General features: G+C 37.8%; 1 protein-coding gene across 1 annotated transcript in view; it reads left to right on the forward strand.

The window, feature by feature from the left end:
- The window catches only part of agps (alkylglycerone phosphate synthase), a 157,064-nt gene that overhangs the window by 116,860 nt on the left and 21,707 nt on the right, over window positions 1–18,497 (forward strand). Inside the window, exons 14-18 of the mRNA XM_060827329.1 lie at window positions 2,565–2,677; window positions 7,471–7,540; window positions 9,167–9,228; window positions 12,013–12,102; window positions 15,426–15,525. Coding sequence (XP_060683312.1) covers window positions 2,565–2,677; window positions 7,471–7,540; window positions 9,167–9,228; window positions 12,013–12,102; window positions 15,426–15,525 — 435 coding nt within the window. The remainder of the gene's footprint in view (window positions 1–2,564; window positions 2,678–7,470; window positions 7,541–9,166; window positions 9,229–12,012; window positions 12,103–15,425; window positions 15,526–18,497) is intronic.

The following is an 18,497-nucleotide window of genomic DNA, read 5'->3' on the forward strand; positions in this document are numbered from 1 at the left end:
TGTTTTCCCCTCCATTGATTTTGCATTTTTATGTCATCATTTTTGACATTTAACGAATGGCCATCAAAATGGACAAATATGTTTGAATACTTCTGTTAACTACATATCTTTAATGAGCCTACTGACTGTGTACTTTTGAAGTCATAGTTTCTACATGTTGCTTCACTTTAATTTGTACATTACTCAAAGGTTGAATTATGAATGAAATTATAAAACAGAGCTCAGCTGGAGTCTATTGCTTTTCCTTTTGTAATAAGAAGACACAAGTGGCCTTTAAACTTGACATGCTATAATTCAGTGCTAATGTTTGATTGCTGACATCATGACGTGCCAAGAATCAAATACAATGTGTTTTGTGCCTTTCAAACCACCTGTGCCACAAAGGGTAACAGTGATATTCCTGTTTTTCTGTCCTAACATTGTTTTACGATTTAGAAATAAGTTATCCTGTACCACTGCATGCCAATTAATTATGCAAAAATTTAGAATGGACTGATTTTTAAAAAAATTAGTACTGACTTTTTACTGCTTCAAACGTGCAACCATTGCTGCTCACCAAACCTTCATTTTTGCTTCAAAATCTGTCAAAGAATCTAAGCTCCCTGATTAACAGGACACAGGCATGCATGGAAGTTATTTCCCAATGGATGAAAATGTTGTTTACACCAGTTGTTTCAGAATAGTATTCATGTGTCCACATAATCATAGAGCTGTACAGGAAAGAAACAGACCCTTCGATCCAATTCGTTCATGCTGACCAGATATCCAAAACTAATCTAGTCCCATTTGCCAGCTTTTAACCCATATCCCTCTTAAACCTTTCTGATTCATATACCCATCCAGATGACTTTTAAATGATGTAATTGTACCAGCCTTCCCCACTTCTTCTGGCAACTCCTTCCAAACACACACCATCCCCTGCGTGAAAACGTTGCCTCTTTTGGTCCCTTTAAATATTTCCCCTCTCACCTTAAACCTATGGCCTCTAATTTTGGAGTATCCTACTTTGCGGAAAACTATTCACTGTGTCCACACTCCTTATCAACCTCTGACACTTCAGGGAAAACCGCCCCAACCTATTCAGCCTCTCCCTGTAGCTCAAACCCGCCAACCCTAGCAACATTCTTGTAAATATTTTCTGAAGCCTTTCAACTTTCACAACATCTTTTCTATAGCAGGGAGATCAGAATTGAATGCAGCATTCTAGAAATGGGCTAACTAATGTCCTATACAGTCACAACATGACCTCCCCAAACTCCTATACTCAATTCACTGACCAAAAAAGGCAAGTGTACCAAATGCCTCCTTCACTGCCTTTCAAAGATCTATGAACATGCACTCCAAGGTTTCTTTGTTTATCAATGCTCCATTAAGTGATTAAGTCCTGCCCAGATTTGTGCTGCACTTCATATTTATCAAAATTAAACTCCATCTCCCACTCCTCAGCCCATTTACCAATCTGATCAAAGTCTTATTTATTATGTATCACCAGCAGTATGTTGAAATGTGTTAAGAAGCAGCAAATCAGCTATAGTTTTTTTGAAGTTTTGTGATCTTGATCACAGTGGCTCAGTGGTTAGCACTGCTGCCTCGCAGCGCCAGGGACCCAGGTTCGATTCCAGCCTTGGGTAACTGCCTGCATAAAGTTTGCGCTTACTCCGTGTCTATGTGGGTTTTTTCTGAGTGCTCCAGTTTCCTCCCACAGTCCAAAGATGTATGGGTCTGGTGAATTGGCCATGCTAAATTACCCAGTGTGAGGTGCATTAGTAGGGAGTAGGTGAATAGGTCTGGATAGGTTATTCTTTGGAGGGTCGGTGTGGACTTGTTGGGCCGAAGGGCCTGTTTCCGCACTGTAGGGAATCTAACTAATCTAATCAATCAAATAGTCCAAAACATTTTTATTCTTTTTTTCATTATCTTCACTATGTATTCGGTATATTTTACAATTTGGCCTCTTATTTTGATTCCTACTCACCTGTGCAGACCAAGTTCTATCTTTTGTCTGTGTGACGTTATTTAATTTCAGTTGAGTGATTTGATTTTAAATTGACTTCTGTTTCCGGATTGTTACTCGTGACTGACGTTGCAATGGACCTGCTCAATACTGCTGTTTGTGGGCTAGTTAAGTGCAGTTCTGCCCATCTGGACAGGAAATTGAAAGATGTCTCGAAGGGGAAATTTGTAGAGTTAAACTACATAGGGTATGGGGAAGAAAGGTGGCTGGGAACCAAGCAAAGTTATCTGCACAGTAATGGCTCCAGAAGAATTTGTGTAATTAAGAGCAAGATAACCAGAACATACAAATTTATGCACCTAATGCATTTTTATGGTTCTGTTTAGATTTAAAAGAGATCAATTATGATTGAAGGTGGTCCAAACTTGAAAATATTGAATGAACAATGTAATTATGGATTATATATTTGCCATTAAAACTTGGTGGGTTATTCTAAGATGCATTCAGTTAAACGCTTCAAGTGTGAATATTTAAAATATCTCTGGTTTCAGATACAACATCCTCACACCTTCAAATTCTGTTTAATATTCTCATACTTTTATTTCCACAGTTCAAGGGATTTGATCCCAATGAGTTATGCGTAGCAACCCTACTTTTTGAAGGTAGCAGAGAAAAGGTTCTTCAACAGGAAAAGCATGTTTATGATATTGCTGCTAAAGTTGGGTAAGACTTGGAAAAAAAAATCTAGACCATGTAGTGAGATATAAAGATGACTTTTCTGGTTCCAGTTGCATAAATTATATTTACATATTCGCACCAGAAAGACATTAAAATCCTGTAATAACTTCTATAATGGATGGCATCAGTGTAAAGTTGCCATTATATATGATCTTTAGATAGAAAATAAAGGCTATAACTCTTAAAGCTACCCTCCACCATTCCATTAGGGATTTCTACATTGGCATTTTAAAAGTATTTTGATCCTGAATGTTTTGGTTTTTGAAATTTAAAAACCAAAAGAAAAATGTTATGGATGCCGAAGTATGCCATGAATCTCCTTGAGCCTGCTCATTATTCCAGTAGGTCATGGCTGATTTAATATTGGACTTGACTGCATTTTCCTATTTCTCCCTATAATCAATTTTGTAATGGTTCAAGGGTCTATGTTGGCCTTAAATATGTTCAACGACCTAACCTCCACAGTTCTTGAGATAGAGAAACCCAAAGATTCACGACGTGTGGGAAAAGAACATCCTCATTTTAAATGGGCACCCATTGCCACATCATTCCAGGAATCAACTTAGTGAACCTTCACCACCTATCTCTGCAGTTCGTTTATCTCTCCTTACCTAGGGACCAAAACTGTACACAGTACCCTTGAGTGTGATATCATAAAGGCCCTATAAAGACTTTGCTACTTTGATACTCCATGTCCCTTGCATTAAAGGAAACTGACCATTTGCTTTCCTAATGACTTGCTGTGCCTGCATGTTTACCTTCTCATTCGTGACATTCAAATGCCTTTTCCACTAACTTAAAAATCACACAATGCCAGGTTATATTCCAAAAGCTTGTACTTCTAAATATACCTGTCTGACTATAACCTGGTTTGCATGATTTTTTACTTTGCCCCCCCTCCCCCCCCCCCCCGTCCAACATCGGCACCTCCACATCTTTCTCTAAAGTATTCATAGCCTCAAATTTGTTTTCTCTCCTCTTCTACCAAAGTAGTTAACCTCATTTTCTAATTTATACTCTTCCAGTGTTTCCTAAGTATTTTAGCACTCATTTTGTCAACTCCGTGCCCAACCCACAACTTCCTTTGTACATAGAACATTACAGCACATTACAGGCCCTTCGGTCCTTGCGCTGACCTGTGGAACCAATCTGAAGCCTTTCTCAATGACCATTTAAATGCCCTTAACATTCTCTCCTACCTTTATTGACAACAGATTTGGCTACAATACATTTGACCCCATCAACCAGGTCATGAAAGTGAGTTGTAAATAATTTCAGTTCCTGAACTGATCTCTGGGGCACCTATAGTTGCAGCTTATCAATGTAAAAATACCCATTTATTCCAACAGTTTTCTGATACTTATCCAGTTCTCTGTCCGTGCTGGTATATTATCCCTATCATTGTGATTTATTTTTGTACAATAGCAATTTATATGGGAACTTATTAAGTGTCTTTTGGAAATCCAAATACACTACCTCTGTTAGTTCTCATTTATTTACCCTGCTTCTTACATCCTCAAAGAATCCTAATGTATTTCCAATTCATACAATCAAGCAGAATTAGCATGGTTTTAATGATTTTCTCTGAATGTCCTGCTGCTACTACTTGTCTGATGGATTCCAGCATTTTTCCAAAATCGGGCTAACTGACCTATAACTTCCTGCTTTCAATCTCCCTTCTTTCTTAAATAGAGGTATTGCCTTTTGATTTTTCAATCTATGCCTTTCCAGAATCTAGAACCTCTGGCTGATTACAACAATGAATCTGCCATCTCTCTAGGTTCCTTTTAAGATTTGACTGAGCTTTCAGATCCAAGGGATGTCAGCCTTGAGTTTATAAATTTTGTATTATGTATTTTTCTCTCATCATAATGATTTATGTTTCTCCTCCCTTTTGCCACATAATTTTTTACTATTATTTATATGGTTTTAAATTTGTTTTACTGTGGAGCCAAATATAACACATTTGTTCAGTCTCTGCATTGTCTCAATAATTATTAACTCACGGGTCTCACTGTCTGAGGGGGCCACATTTTACTTTGTAACGTTTTAAATTTACTTGTAGAATCTCTTCTATTCCTTGCTAGTTTACTCTATTTTCTCCCTTCTGTTATTTAGTTGTTCATTACTAAGATCTTTCATTTTTTTTGGTCAACAATGAAATTTCACAATGATTGCTTTTTCTTCAATCTGATTCCACCTTTAATTTCCTTAGTTAACCAAGGGTTATTCATCTTTCTGTAGAGGCTTTTTTTAAAAACTGAATTGTATCTTTAAAAATTATGAATTATTCCCTTAAATGCCTATCCAAAACTTATCTACCATCTTACCAGTCTGCTTTAACTAACTTTGTCTTTATACTTTGTTATTTCTTTTATTTCAAATTAAGGCAGTAGTTTCAGACCCAAGTTTCTCTCCCTCCAACTGAATGTGAAATTTGCTAAGTTATGATTATTCTTCCCTAGAAGATCCTTTACTATCAGGTCATCAGTTAATCTTGTTTCATTACACTGTACCAGATGTAAAATGTTTGTTCCACAATGTATAGTTCTAAGAAACTGTCCTGAGTAGTTCTAGGAACTCATTCTTCAGGATATGTTCAGTGAATTGATTTGTCAATCTAAATGAAGATTAATGTTATAATATCTACTCCAGTGCTTTTTCTTTAACCAGCACAGTTATGTCCCGATTTATGTACTGTAGCGTAGCTACTTTTAGATGGCCTATAGACTAACTCCCACCAGTTCTTTCTTTCCTTTGCCATTCTGTATTTTTTACCCAAACTGATTTTCACTTAAGCTGAGATAATTTGTCACTATGGCTCGGACCTTGTGGTCAGAGCAACTCCACCTCCTTATCCATTTTAACTATTCTTCCAAGCATTCATGTCAAGCATTTCTTAACAGTTTAGATCCCAATCTTTGACCTTGCAACCACAGCTCTGTAATTACAATCAATCCAACTTATATATGTCCAGTTGTGCTTTCATTTATCTTGTTATGAATACTATTGCAGTCAGTTAAAAATCCTTTATTTCTGTGTCCTCATCCTTCTCTCCTCCTTTGATTATGTTTGCTGGCACACTTATCCTTGTATATTATTTCTTTCCATGTCATATTCTGATTATCACTACCTACACTACTGCCTCATTCTTTCTCTTGAATTTTCTGTATTCTCCCCTCACCTGTACATTTAAAATTGCTGCCCTACCCATCCCCATTATGCAGTTTAATGCTTATCTGTTGATTTATTTAATTCACCAGGATACTGGTCCCAGCGAGATGAATATGTAATCCATCCTATCAGAAGAGCTCCCTCTTTCCAATGCTGTTGCCAGGGCCCCTGAATTAAAACTCATTTCTCCCCTAACAAAATTCATGTCATACACTTACTTTTTGACCTTCTCCTTTGCCTGTTCTCCCTTTGCAGTCTTTCCCTCTGGGTTTTATTCATACCTTAAGTACTTGTATGGAACGTTATATGTGGATTTTTTCCCCCCTTCTAGCAAGTTGCTATCAAAACCACATTGAAAATATTCTTCTTCTTGATACCTGGCTGGCAGCACAGCCTTCATGCTTTATATTCTTGGGTGCACATCTGTAGTTCCCTATTATTACTGCTGTACTTTTACTCTCCAAGCTTCCACTGTATCATAGCATCTAATCCTAATATGTTCCTTTTAGTTTAGGTTTACTATTTACATATCAAACAACATTTCTTACTCTCATTCCACCAATTTTATTAGTTTGATGAAGTCTGTACTTAGGAGAAGCTTAGTTATGGAGAGGTACAGCATGGAAACAGATCCTTTGGTCCAACTCGTCCATGCTGACCAGATATCCAACCCTAATCTAGTACAATTTGTCGACACTTGGTCCGTATCCCTCTAAACCCAACCTATTCATATACCCATCCAGATGACTTTTAAATTTTGTAATTGTACTAGCCCCCTCCTCTTCCTCTGGCAGTTCATTCCATAACGAACAACCCTCCGTGTGAAAAGGTTGCCCCTTATGTTCCTTTTATCTCTTTCCTCTCTCACCCTAAATGTATGGCCTCTATTTCTGCACTCTTTCCTCCTCTCTCCCCCCCCCCCCCCCCCGACAAAGGAAAAAACTTTATCTATTTACCCTATCTATGCCCCTCATGATTTTACAGACCACAAAAAGATCCCCCCATAGCCTCTGAGGCTCCAGGGAAAAAGGTCCCAGCCTATTCAGCCTCTCCCTATAACTCAAATCGTCTAACCCTGGCAATATCCTTGTGTTCTCAGTGCTAATATTCTTATTTATTAATTAATTAACTATTTGACTTAGCCAAATTTGTGATTTTTAATTCCCTGGCAATGGGTAAGATTGCTGCCCACTCAGTCCTTCAGTTCATTTTGAGTGACTAATAATTCTTGGTAGATGATGAAAGTTTCCACAAAATATTTTAAAATTAACATATTAAAATGAGGGTTAGGTATGAATGTTTTATATGTAGAAGGAAAGAATTCCTGTAAATCCCAATTCTGTTCAGTCACAAATTGTTGTAAATTGTTGTGCATCAACCAACCTATCTTTTCATTTTTAAATGTCTTCCAGTGTGTATTGTCAGTGCACAGACGTTAAGTACAGAAAAACAGAAACCAATGCATACATTTTGACTTGCAAAAAGAGTGCTGATGACTGGCCCCTTTTAAGATAGTAAACTTATCAAACATTCTAGTAAATAACATTTTGGATTTCTGTGAGCAATTGCCTTGTCTCTGCTAAGTTAAATATTTTCAATTACAGAGGCTTGGCTGCAGGAGAAGATAATGGACAACGGGGCTACATGCTGACATTTGTTATCGCTTATATTCGGGTATGTTGCTTATGAATGTATTAAGTTTTCAGTTTAATTTCTAATTGAGTAACTTTTATGCATTTTCCATCTTGCACAACAAAATCTTTTGAAGAAGAATTTGAGGGAAAATTGAAAATTTAGTTAGCTGGTAGTTCTAAACCTGATGAAAGCATTCAACACAGAGCCATTATTAACAGTTTTGCATTAAAATGTTTCTAGCTAGCAATATTTAGCTGCCTAGGTTAATTTTAACTTCATTCAAATCTTCTCAATTCTGTAATTATCATTAGTATTCAAGAAATGAAAAAGTTTAAATTTCTGTTGTAACTAGCAGCTAATTATTCATGATTGAGGATGGTAGGGTGGCAATTTCTATTTGTGTAACAAGCAGTAATTTTATTTCATGTTGACATGAATGTCCTATGTAGTGCCAAGACTGAAATTTAGTTTGGATTATTGGTTGGAATATTGATCATGGAAAAACAAACACTGCTATTACATGCTACCATGCTTACTGAGAGCTAATCACTGAAAGAAAATTGTTATGCTTCCCTTGCCAGAAGAATGTATTCATTGGAAATGGGTGAGCGCGGTATAGGCTTCACTGTAATGAACCGTCTCTTATCTTCTCCTCAACTCAGAGGGCCAGTTAACATTTTGAGTGTCTCTGCTCCAGTGCTGTGCTTCATTACAGATTCTGGGGTAAACTTGGCACTACTATCAGCAGAATCCCTACTCGACATCTTTACTTGGAGATTTTGATTACACAGTGGATTGTGGATTATGAGGCATGGCTTACAAAAGATAAATGAGAACAGTCAAAGACTACTTAAACTTTGATATCGTGGCCTTTTGTCTAACTACCATCTTTTGAAGCAAACCAGACCACAAGGTGCCCCAGACACACATGATATCAGAGATCAGGACGTTACCTGGATTTGACCATGTGATGTCACTCAGGATCTTATTCTTAACACAGCAACACCTGTGTTACTGTGTTACCGTGTTACAGGTCATCCATTGTGAGTATTAGAGCGAGGATGCAATTCTTAGGTTTTTTTTATATTCAAAGTGCCAGTGCCATCCTTATATCAACACCGGTTGCAGACTCCTTCACATACATGAAATGTTTAGGTTCAAGCGTTACTTGCGTAACAGTTAACTGGCTGCTGGGCCAAGGTCTCAGGGCATTCATAACTCTCCAAAACATCTGCATGCAAGCAAGATATGAAGAAGGCAGACCTTGATACTGACAACTGGGAGATGGTTGCTAACTGCTTTTACTACATGGAGATGACTGGAAGAGGCAAGCAAAATCTGTAAACTCAACTGATTCGAGAAGATGCCCAGAGAAAACAGGGTGCAACAAAGCATGCAACTTCTCAGCCATCTGCTTTCCTCTACAACAAGATCCAAGTGGAGTATCTGAGTCAAACCAGGCACTGTGTAACATAAAGTTGGGCGACTGTGGTGCAAATCATTGTTGTGCTAGATGGAATGCTGCCACTATTTTTATTTCTCACTCACTGTAGCAAATTGAATAGCATGCCAAATTTTAATAATTTTTAAATTTATATTTTAGATTTAAGATGGCTGTTTAGTGTAGGGAATAACCTTTTGAACATTGTACTCTATATTTTTTAGGACTTGGGCATGGATTATTACATCATCGGAGAGTCATTTGAAACCTCTGCTCCTTGGGACCGGTAAAAAATATTTTGTAAAGAATTATTAATAAATGCATTTTTATTCTGCACTGTAGTATTTGTAACTAAATTAAATAGATAATCTCTACAGTTGTGATTTCTAGCTTGTGCAGCTCTGCTACTGTTCATTTTTGAAACCTGCAACACTACAGATATTTTTTCATTTGTGTTATAGTCAGAAGCCACGTGACACCAGATTATAATCCAACAAGTTTATTTGAAATCACATGCTTTGAGTGCTGCTCCGTCATTAGGTAAAATACACTTTTGGAATATAACCTGGTGTTGTGTGACCTCTGATTTTGTCCAACACTGGCACCTCAGCATCATATTGTATACAGCCCAGAAGAGACAGTGCTAATAGAAACTGGAATGGGCACAATCCAAATTTTGAGTTACTGTGACATTCTGCTAGTAGGGAGTCCCTCAAAGAATAGACATTAGAACAACTTCTGCAACCATTGTGCACTATTATTGATTACAGCACAACACAAACTTTAAATGTAAAATTACTGTGAATTGTTAAACAAATTATAGGTTTGCAATGTTCCTATCCCTATCAAAAGAACCCTAACATACATGATTGGCAGTACAATGACACTTCTAACTCAACCATTTGTGGTGTGGGAAATTGTTAGCTATTCTTATGCAAATTTTAAAGGTTGTTAATTTTTAAAAACTAGCTATTTATAATTTATTCCTCTCCAGGAAGGGAGGTGAGAGTTGGGGTTATGTTTTAACTAATGGAAAGCCACTTTTGCAAAATTGGCTCTTTACAGTATTTTGAGCAATAAGTGTATAAATGGTTCAGTTTCCCAGTGACCTAAAGTAAGACCATATTCAAGCCCATCTATCAAATTCAATTATCAAAGGTTGGTAAACTTCGATACATATATAGGTGCTAATTGCAAGTTATCCACTTAATAGCTTTTCTTTAAAGTACTGGTGTGGTCTGTTCCAGTTGGTCCCATCAAAAATAATTTATTTTGTACATTTGTTGAGGCATTTGTTTTTGTTTTTGTTTAGACCTATATTTGGAAATATTCCAAGTTTTTAGTCTGACTTAGTTATGACCATGCTTGCTTGTGGTTGGGTTCAAAACCTACTATGAATTTTAGTACACTGTGTCCTGACAGTTCCATCAAATATTCAAATATTGTTGCATTGTTTTGGTTCTTGTCTTCCATATGCATCACTATTATTGGCTCAGGTGGACATAAAAGCTCCTGTGGCACTACAGAGAATGCAGAGTGTTCTCTCAATCTCTCTTACTTTCCTAAAGTAACACTTTTTTTAAATGCAAAGCTGTTATTTGTGGAGCTTTGCAGTGTGTGTACTAGCTGACACATTTGTCTACATAACTATGACTGACCTTCAGGATTATTTGGAGAACTTGCCAAGAGTTTGACTAGATATCTGAGGGGGGGGAAAAAAATTACTTCATTCCGTCTTTCTCTTTAAATTTGACTTAATTTTTTCAGTATTAACTGTAGATCTTGACACCTGTGGCTTCAAAGATGCAATCTAATTTGGCAGACTTCCTCATGATCTGGAGAATTCCTGAAATTTAGTAAGAGAATTTGTGCCCTTAAAACTGAATTGGCTATCTCTATTTGTATCAGCTGAATTTATTCAGTTAGGACTTGGCAATCATTTTTACAGTTTATAAAACAGTTGCATTGTGAAATAAAAGTGGAAATTTATGCAATACAAAGTCGTCGACACCTAAAATGCATTAAAAAACTTATGCAAGTGCCCTCCCTGAATGCATAACAATAGGCTGATGACAAAAGGTACCGTTAAATATTTTTGTTTGCTGCCTTTAACGGAGGTGATGGTATGGCACCTAATGGAATTATTTCTAGACTATTAATCCGGAGATTCAAGTATTATTCTAGGTACCAGGATTCAAATCCCTCCATGGAATTGAATTCAATAATTTTAAAAATTTGGAATTACGAGTCTAATCATAATAATGAGTGGTTGTTGGGGTGGATGGCGGGGGGGGATTATTTTTGATTGGCTCACAAAAGAGCTTTTCTTTGGGGAAGGAAGCTGTCATCCTTACGGGTCTGGCCTACATGTGACTCCAGACCCTTGACTGACAACTGCTACCTTGGCATTTAGGGATGAGAAATAAATGATGGCCCTGTCAGCAATGGTCACATCCCATGAATGAATATAAAAGTGGCTCCTGTGTCCAAACTATATTGAAAAGTTCCCAAGTAAGCTTCTGTGCTGTAATTACACCTTACCAATAGTAGTAAGGTGTGCCTTCAAGTTTCTTGGCTAGTTCAGTAAATTCCTGTGATCCCACTTTCTCTTGAAATTGCAACGTTTCTAGCTAATCCAAATATAAATTCAAAGAAACAAAAGATGTATGGTTTTAAAATGTGAATTTATTCAAGTTTGCTTGCCCTCATCCAATTATTCACTACTGTTTCACCCAACAAGACCTCAATCTTCAGTCCCTCTATATACAAGGCATCAACTAGTAATCTTAATTATTCAGCATTGTACAAACATGTAGATTGTCAACAATGATCAAAATATAATTCATGGATGTAAAATATGCTGCTGAATTACTTGAATATAAAATGAATGTACATGTTTCATTATTTTCATTTTTAAAAATTGTTCATTGCTGGTACTTTTATTCTTTGCGTTTCAGAAAATTGGTTCTGAAATCAATTTTTAAATACCCTTGTATAAGCATCTGTTTTTAGCAGGCAAACTATTTCCAACTAAAAATAGGCCTATCAGTCTATTCTGAATGTTTTTTAGGGTGATTGATCTCTGCAGAAATGTGAAAGAGAAACTAGTAAGAGAATGTAAAGAAAGAGGTGTTCAATTTCCTCCTCTCGCTACATGCAGGTAAGTAATTCTTAAAATGTTGTTCACAAAATTGTCAGTTCTTGTAATTTTTCATATTTAGGACATATAGGAAGAATTACTTTACCTGTTGGCTGTGTGAATGTTTTGTATTTTTACCTGAGAATAGCTTGCTAGTCAATACTTTTGCAATTGACCTTGCAAAACCATATATGTTGAAATGTGATTATTAATCCTTGATAACTTGCTTCCCAAGCACTTATTTGTGCGATTAGTCAAGATATCTCTGCAAGTGTTGATGACAAAGAAGGAGAGACTGTGTTTCAAATTTTTTTTAGCCTAGTTCTGAACAGACATTTGTAGATTTAGTTCAGAACAGTTTATTTTTCATCTTGAGTTGAGAAGCTGTTTTTGCAATAAACATTTTCTTGGATATATTTATTTTTAAGTTATTCAATAAGTAAGGAAGCAATCAAAGTATCTTTAATTCACAGTTCAGTTGTAAGGAGCCCTCAGACTTGCTGTCAGAACACAGGAGAAGTAGGCTACTAGTCCATCAAGTCTGTTCTATTTGATAAAATGTCCACCTAATGGTGGTCTCAGCTCCATTTGCCCACTTGCCACCTCCACCCCACCATAACCCCAGACTTCCACGTCAATCAAAGATCTATGTGACTCTGCCTTGAAAAAAAAATCTATTACCCACCATCCGGTATTTTCTGGAGGTGAGATTTACACAGAATAACCAAACTTCAGGGATCTTTTAAAAGGGAGACCTGTATTTTTAAATTCCATTCTTTAGTTCTGGTGTCTCCAGATGTCTGCGGAGTCCTATTCCGAGTAGGAAACAGCATTGTTGACCTGCAGTGAACAAGTTGAGTGTTCTGCACATCTTTGAACAGAACAAAACAGCTACTTGCATCTCTAGGGTGGCTGTTAGTTTTCTTTTTATTCCTGCTACTTCCATAGGTGACTAGGGAAAGCACATCTTGGACTGGATTTAGATTTCTCTGAAGGCTGTAATGATGTACTTTAACTTTATAATACTATGTTGTAAGGTTAATGCAGCCTTACTGCAGTACTTATAAAAACACTAACTCCATTCCAAGAGTATCAGTAAGATGAGACAAGTAGAAATGAGTAGTATACTAAAAATGTGTATCCCAGAACTAGTTTTTCACAAGCCAAACTGTTCCAATACAAGCAGTGTGGAAAATTAGCCAATTCTATAAAAACGGAAAATTCAATTCCTGTCTATAAAAGCAGGAAAAATTCAATCCAGCCAATTACTGACTGAACAGTCCACTCTTGATCATCAGCAAAATGATGGAAATAGTCGTAGACAGTACTATCAAGTGGCACTTCTTCAGCAATAATCTGCTCCATTTAAGTTCCACTAGGGCCACTCGGTTCGTTCCTTCATTATAGCATTGGTCCATATATGGGCAGACGAATTGAACTCCAGAGCTGAGAGTATCTGCCCTTGATATCAGGGCAGCAGTTGAATGAGCATAGTGTAAAGAAGTTCCTGCAAAGCTGGAATCAGTGGGAATTGAGTGGTGGAAGATGCCATCCTATAGTTTGGATCACAGCTAGCATAAAAGGAAGATGGATGTGGTTGTTGAATGTCAATTGTCTCAGACCTGTGATATCATTGAAGGAGTTTGTCTGAGCGACCATCTTTAGCTGTTTCATCAAGACCTCTTTTCCCTTATTAGGTCAGAATTCAGGATGCTTGGTGGTGATTGTGCAAAGTTCAGCACTAATCACGATTCCCCAGATATTGAAATAATCCATGAAGCAAGACCTGGGCAATATCCAGTTTTGGACTGATAAATGTGGCAAATAACATTAGTGCTGAACACATGTCAGGCAATGGCCAACCCAAACAAGAGGGAATTTAGCCATCATGCCTTACATTGGATGGCAAAACACTGATAAAGAGTGTTGGCGCTGGTCGGTTAGTGGTGGTGGTGGTGGTGTTGGAGGGATTGTTTACAAGAGTTAGGGCCAGCAAAGAGGGTCATCCATTGTAAGCTAGGGAGGCCTGATTATGGGGAGTAGTTTGTATGTAGTTAGATGGGGTGTAGGGATTGCAAGGACGGTGAGAGAGTGGGAAAGAATACACAGATAAAGATAAACAAGGGGGTATCTAGCCATCACTCCTTCACATTGAATGGCAAAACATTGATGAATCCCCTGCTGTGAACATCCTGGAGGTAACAATTAACCTGAAACTGAACTGGAATAGCCATGTGAATACTATGACTACAAGAGCAAGTCAGATGCTAGGAACTCAGCAGTGAATAATATCCCAATGACTGTCCACATTAACAAAAACAAGCCAGGAATGTGATGGCAAACACTTGTCTTTTCTGGATGAGTACAGTTCCAACAACACTCCCAGAAGCTCATCTTTATTCATGACAAAGCAGCTTGCTTGATTGGCTCCCCATTTTCACCTTAAACATTCACTGCTTTCACCAGCAACACATAGTAGTGTATACCATCTACTTGGTGCACTGCGTGCATACTTTGATCCAAACTCTCAAAAAAACAAATGATTAACATTCTCTGGTTTGAATACAGAAAAATCCAGAACAGGAACTCAACCAGTTCAAACCTGATTTTTATCTGAAATGGGACAAGGAATAGGTGATCAAGTCAACTATGATAGTGGCTTAGTCATTAACTATTATAATGATGCAGCATGTCTTCACTTTCAATTGTAGGCCTATTCCTCTGGAAACTCAGTGTCCTATAAGCAGCAAGAAGGACACAATCCATGAGATTAATGCCTTTAAGCACTGCTTTTGGGCAAAAAGGAACTCCAAAATGCTACCCTCTCACCTTCAATTCCAGTTTATCTTGGTCTGTTTATTCTTTTCTACTCTCACTGTCCTTGCAATCCCTACACCCCATCTAATTACATACAACCTACTCCCCATAATCAGGCCTCCCTGGCTTACGTGGATGACTCTCTCTGCTGCCCCTATCTCTTGTAAACAAGCCCCCAACTACCCACCAGCACAACCAACTTTCTTTAAAGGTCAAATTTACTCCCGCGTTTTGACCATGTGATACAGGCTACCTATCTGAAAGGCCTGCAACCTGTCATTTTAACTGGCTTTGATGAGAACTCCATAGAAAAATAAATTCAGCAGTTATTTATAAACTCATTGTTTTGGGTTTCACCTCAGTGGCACATCTTGCACAGAATCGCGCTTTAGGCTGAAATCTAGACCATATGTTTCAATCAGTGCAATTGTACTAAAATATATTAAATGTACGAACAATGCAATAATTGGTCATTGAACAATTTAGTTGTGTAATTCTCAAAGCTGTACTTTTTCTTTCTCTTCCAGAGTTACGCAAACTTACGATGCTGGAGCCTGTGTCTATTTCTACTTTGCTTTTAATTATCGGGGTATAAGTGACCCAATTTCTGTGTTTGAGCAAATTGAGGTAATTTTATTCAAGTATCCTTGGTCTCTTCCTGTTCTTATTGTGAATTTTGTTTTCAAGTTAAGTGTAATGTAAAGCTTAAACTTTCCTTTGAACATAATTTGAGATAATGGTAAAGTTTGACAAATTTGCCAAAAAAAGTAATATGGTGATTGGTTGCTATTTTGTGCAATTGATCCATGTCTTTTCAATGAAGTTTCCAAAACACCTGATGACCTAAATGCATGGTTAGTTATGTAAGCTACTGTTAGGGCAAGGAGACACACAGCTAAGACAAATCTGCCTCCCTGTCCATGTATTTCCAACACAGTAAAATTAAAATACTCATTGACTCTCAAAAGTAATCCCAGTGGCTCCCGACCAAACACTTTGAATAACTGATATCAAACTTTGTAAATAATCAATACTAGATACTAGGTTTAAAGCTGAAACAAAAGACTTAATTCATTATTAAGACAGTTACTTCATTGGTACAAAGATGAACAACAAAGTAATCTAATTAATGTCTAAAATTCCAACCCAATCTCTTTAATTCTAGTCCCTATTCTCTCAAAGACAGACAGACAAACAATCACAGCTAAGGGATAGGTCAAATGGAAAAATCATGAGATAACTGGCCAGTAGAGTGTCCATGATCACTAGCATATGGCGTTCTGATGACCTGATGCATGCAAATATCTCTTGGTGGGCTCTGATAACTATTCATTTAATTCTCATAACTAAGATTCTGTTCTTCAACTTTTCAAGAAGTTGATAGAGAGGATAACCAGAGAGCAATTAAATCTCCATCCTGTAACATTTTACAGGCACAGTCCTCCTTCCCCAGCCAGACTGACCATGAGGTCCCAGTTAATATTTGACATCTGCTTTATAGTAAGGTTCCATCAGGAAGTGGTCAGTATGTCGTGTCCTTGAGACCCTTCGGGGAAAAGGAGAGGGCAGATCCTGTCAGGCAGTTCCCTGCACAGACTGTCAAAATCATTTGGCAGAATGTCTCATTGCCAGAACTTTCAAACAAGCGCCAAGACATGGCTTGGCTGGTAGTGAGGAGGGTTCTGCCTGAGAAATCTTAGTGAATGCCCAGAACCTGCCACCGCATGCTGCCCTTGAAGCAGCTTTGGAGAGGACTTTTCAGAGTCAGAGTCACACACCACCTTCTGGAATGTGCCTATGCAAAGGAAGTCTGGAGAGGAATGCAGTGGTGTTTGTCGAGATTTGTCCCATGCAGCTCTGTAACATGGGACACCATTCTCTACAGTCTGTTCCTTGTGCCACACAGCAAGATGAACATTGACGGTACCTGGAGGATCATCAACTCGGTAAAAGATGCTCTTTGGTCTGCCTGAAATTTGCTGGTCTTCCAGTTGAAGGGAATTAGCCCTGACTGAGAGTTGCAGACTGGCATACTCCAAGGTCCAGGACTATCTGTTGAGGGACTCGCTGAAGCTTGGGGCAGCTGCTGTCAAGGCGCAGTAGGGAAGCTGCAGCTCGTAGTCCAAAGGTCGCATTCAGCTTTCAGTTCACAATTCATGGGTCCAAACCACAAATGATGCAAAGAATAAAATAAAATAATGAAAAATCAGCAAGGGTTCTAACACCATGAAGTTCGCTATGCCTATACAATGATGTTTTATTGTTGGATCATCATCTAATTATGAAAATGATCATGTTGGTATACCCTGATCATCATCTTGGCCTATATTAAACAAAGTTACAGTTGAACAATTGAAATGTTCTGCTGTCCTGTTTGAAATGAACTCTGCTGAAGGAAATAAATTCCAGTAAACAAACAGTTGCCTGGGAGTACAAGACTTGAATATTGCTGAAAATAGATATTTGCAGAAGTTTTTTGCCTTGCATTTGTAAGCAATAGAATTCCAAATATCAAGGAGCCACAAGAATTTATACTGCAGAAGAAAAAGTGTGCTGATGATCTGGCAAGTCATCTCTAGATGAGTTATTGCCATCGAAAAAGCAGTGGAAAGCTATTGGCTCTCCAAGCTTCTGTGTTTTTCAGAAAAAGAATCAAGACTTGAACATATTCTTGTTTGCTAAGAATGGGTCAATGTGTCTGAGCGTTTGTTGGTTCTAGCAATCCTAAATTAACTAAGTTATGAACTTGCTTAATCAGAAGTTGTTATAGCTATGAACACACTCAGAAGAATTGTTCAGCCAATCTTGCTACATTACAGAACCATACCTAATTGTGTGGCCTTCTTTTAATCTTTTGCAAACACTGACTGCTTGAGTATATCTATTGCAAACACCCACAGGGAACATACTGCTTGACTTGAGCAGCCAGTCATTTGGGTATATAACCTAAATAGTTGTTATTTGCGTGAATGAATTTCATTGCCATGCATTCCTTAATTATGTGGTAGGCATTTATTTTTGGACAGACTATGACATCCTGTTAGTGGAAAATACCGTTTGCACAGCCATTGCACAGTAGCACCATTTAAGTAGCTTGCTTAAACTGTTAGAGGTTTTTGAGTTGCTTGCCTTATCTGGAGTAAATTGATGCAGACCAAGCAATTTACATGTCACAATGTTGTGGCTGGTGATCTGCTTGTAAGTTTAAATGATGCACACTGTACTATCATAGCTTGGATGCTTTTACTTCCTATGTGTGTAAATGGCAAGGGGTCTATTTACAAGATGAGACCAATCCTATAGTGCATGGAGTTATACAAATCCCAACATGCATATTGACAGGTAATTACCATGGTTAATAGTTGTGAATGATCTCAACAACTATGTAAAGGAAAAGGAGTGAGTTAGATTGCTCCATCTCCAAAATCAGTTTGAGTGAGGGATGAAGGGTGCTGAGCTGAAAATGCGTTGCTGGAAAAGCACGGCAGGTCAGGCAGCATCCAAGGAACAGGAAATTCGACGTTTCGGGCATAAGCCTTTCATCCAGCAACACATTTTCAGCTCTGATCTCCAGCATCTGCAGACCTCACTTTCTCCAT

This window comes from Hemiscyllium ocellatum, chromosome 7 (assembly GCF_020745735.1).
Source record: "Hemiscyllium ocellatum isolate sHemOce1 chromosome 7, sHemOce1.pat.X.cur, whole genome shotgun sequence".
In the NCBI taxonomy this organism is placed as follows: Eukaryota; Metazoa; Chordata; class Chondrichthyes; order Orectolobiformes; family Hemiscylliidae; genus Hemiscyllium; species Hemiscyllium ocellatum.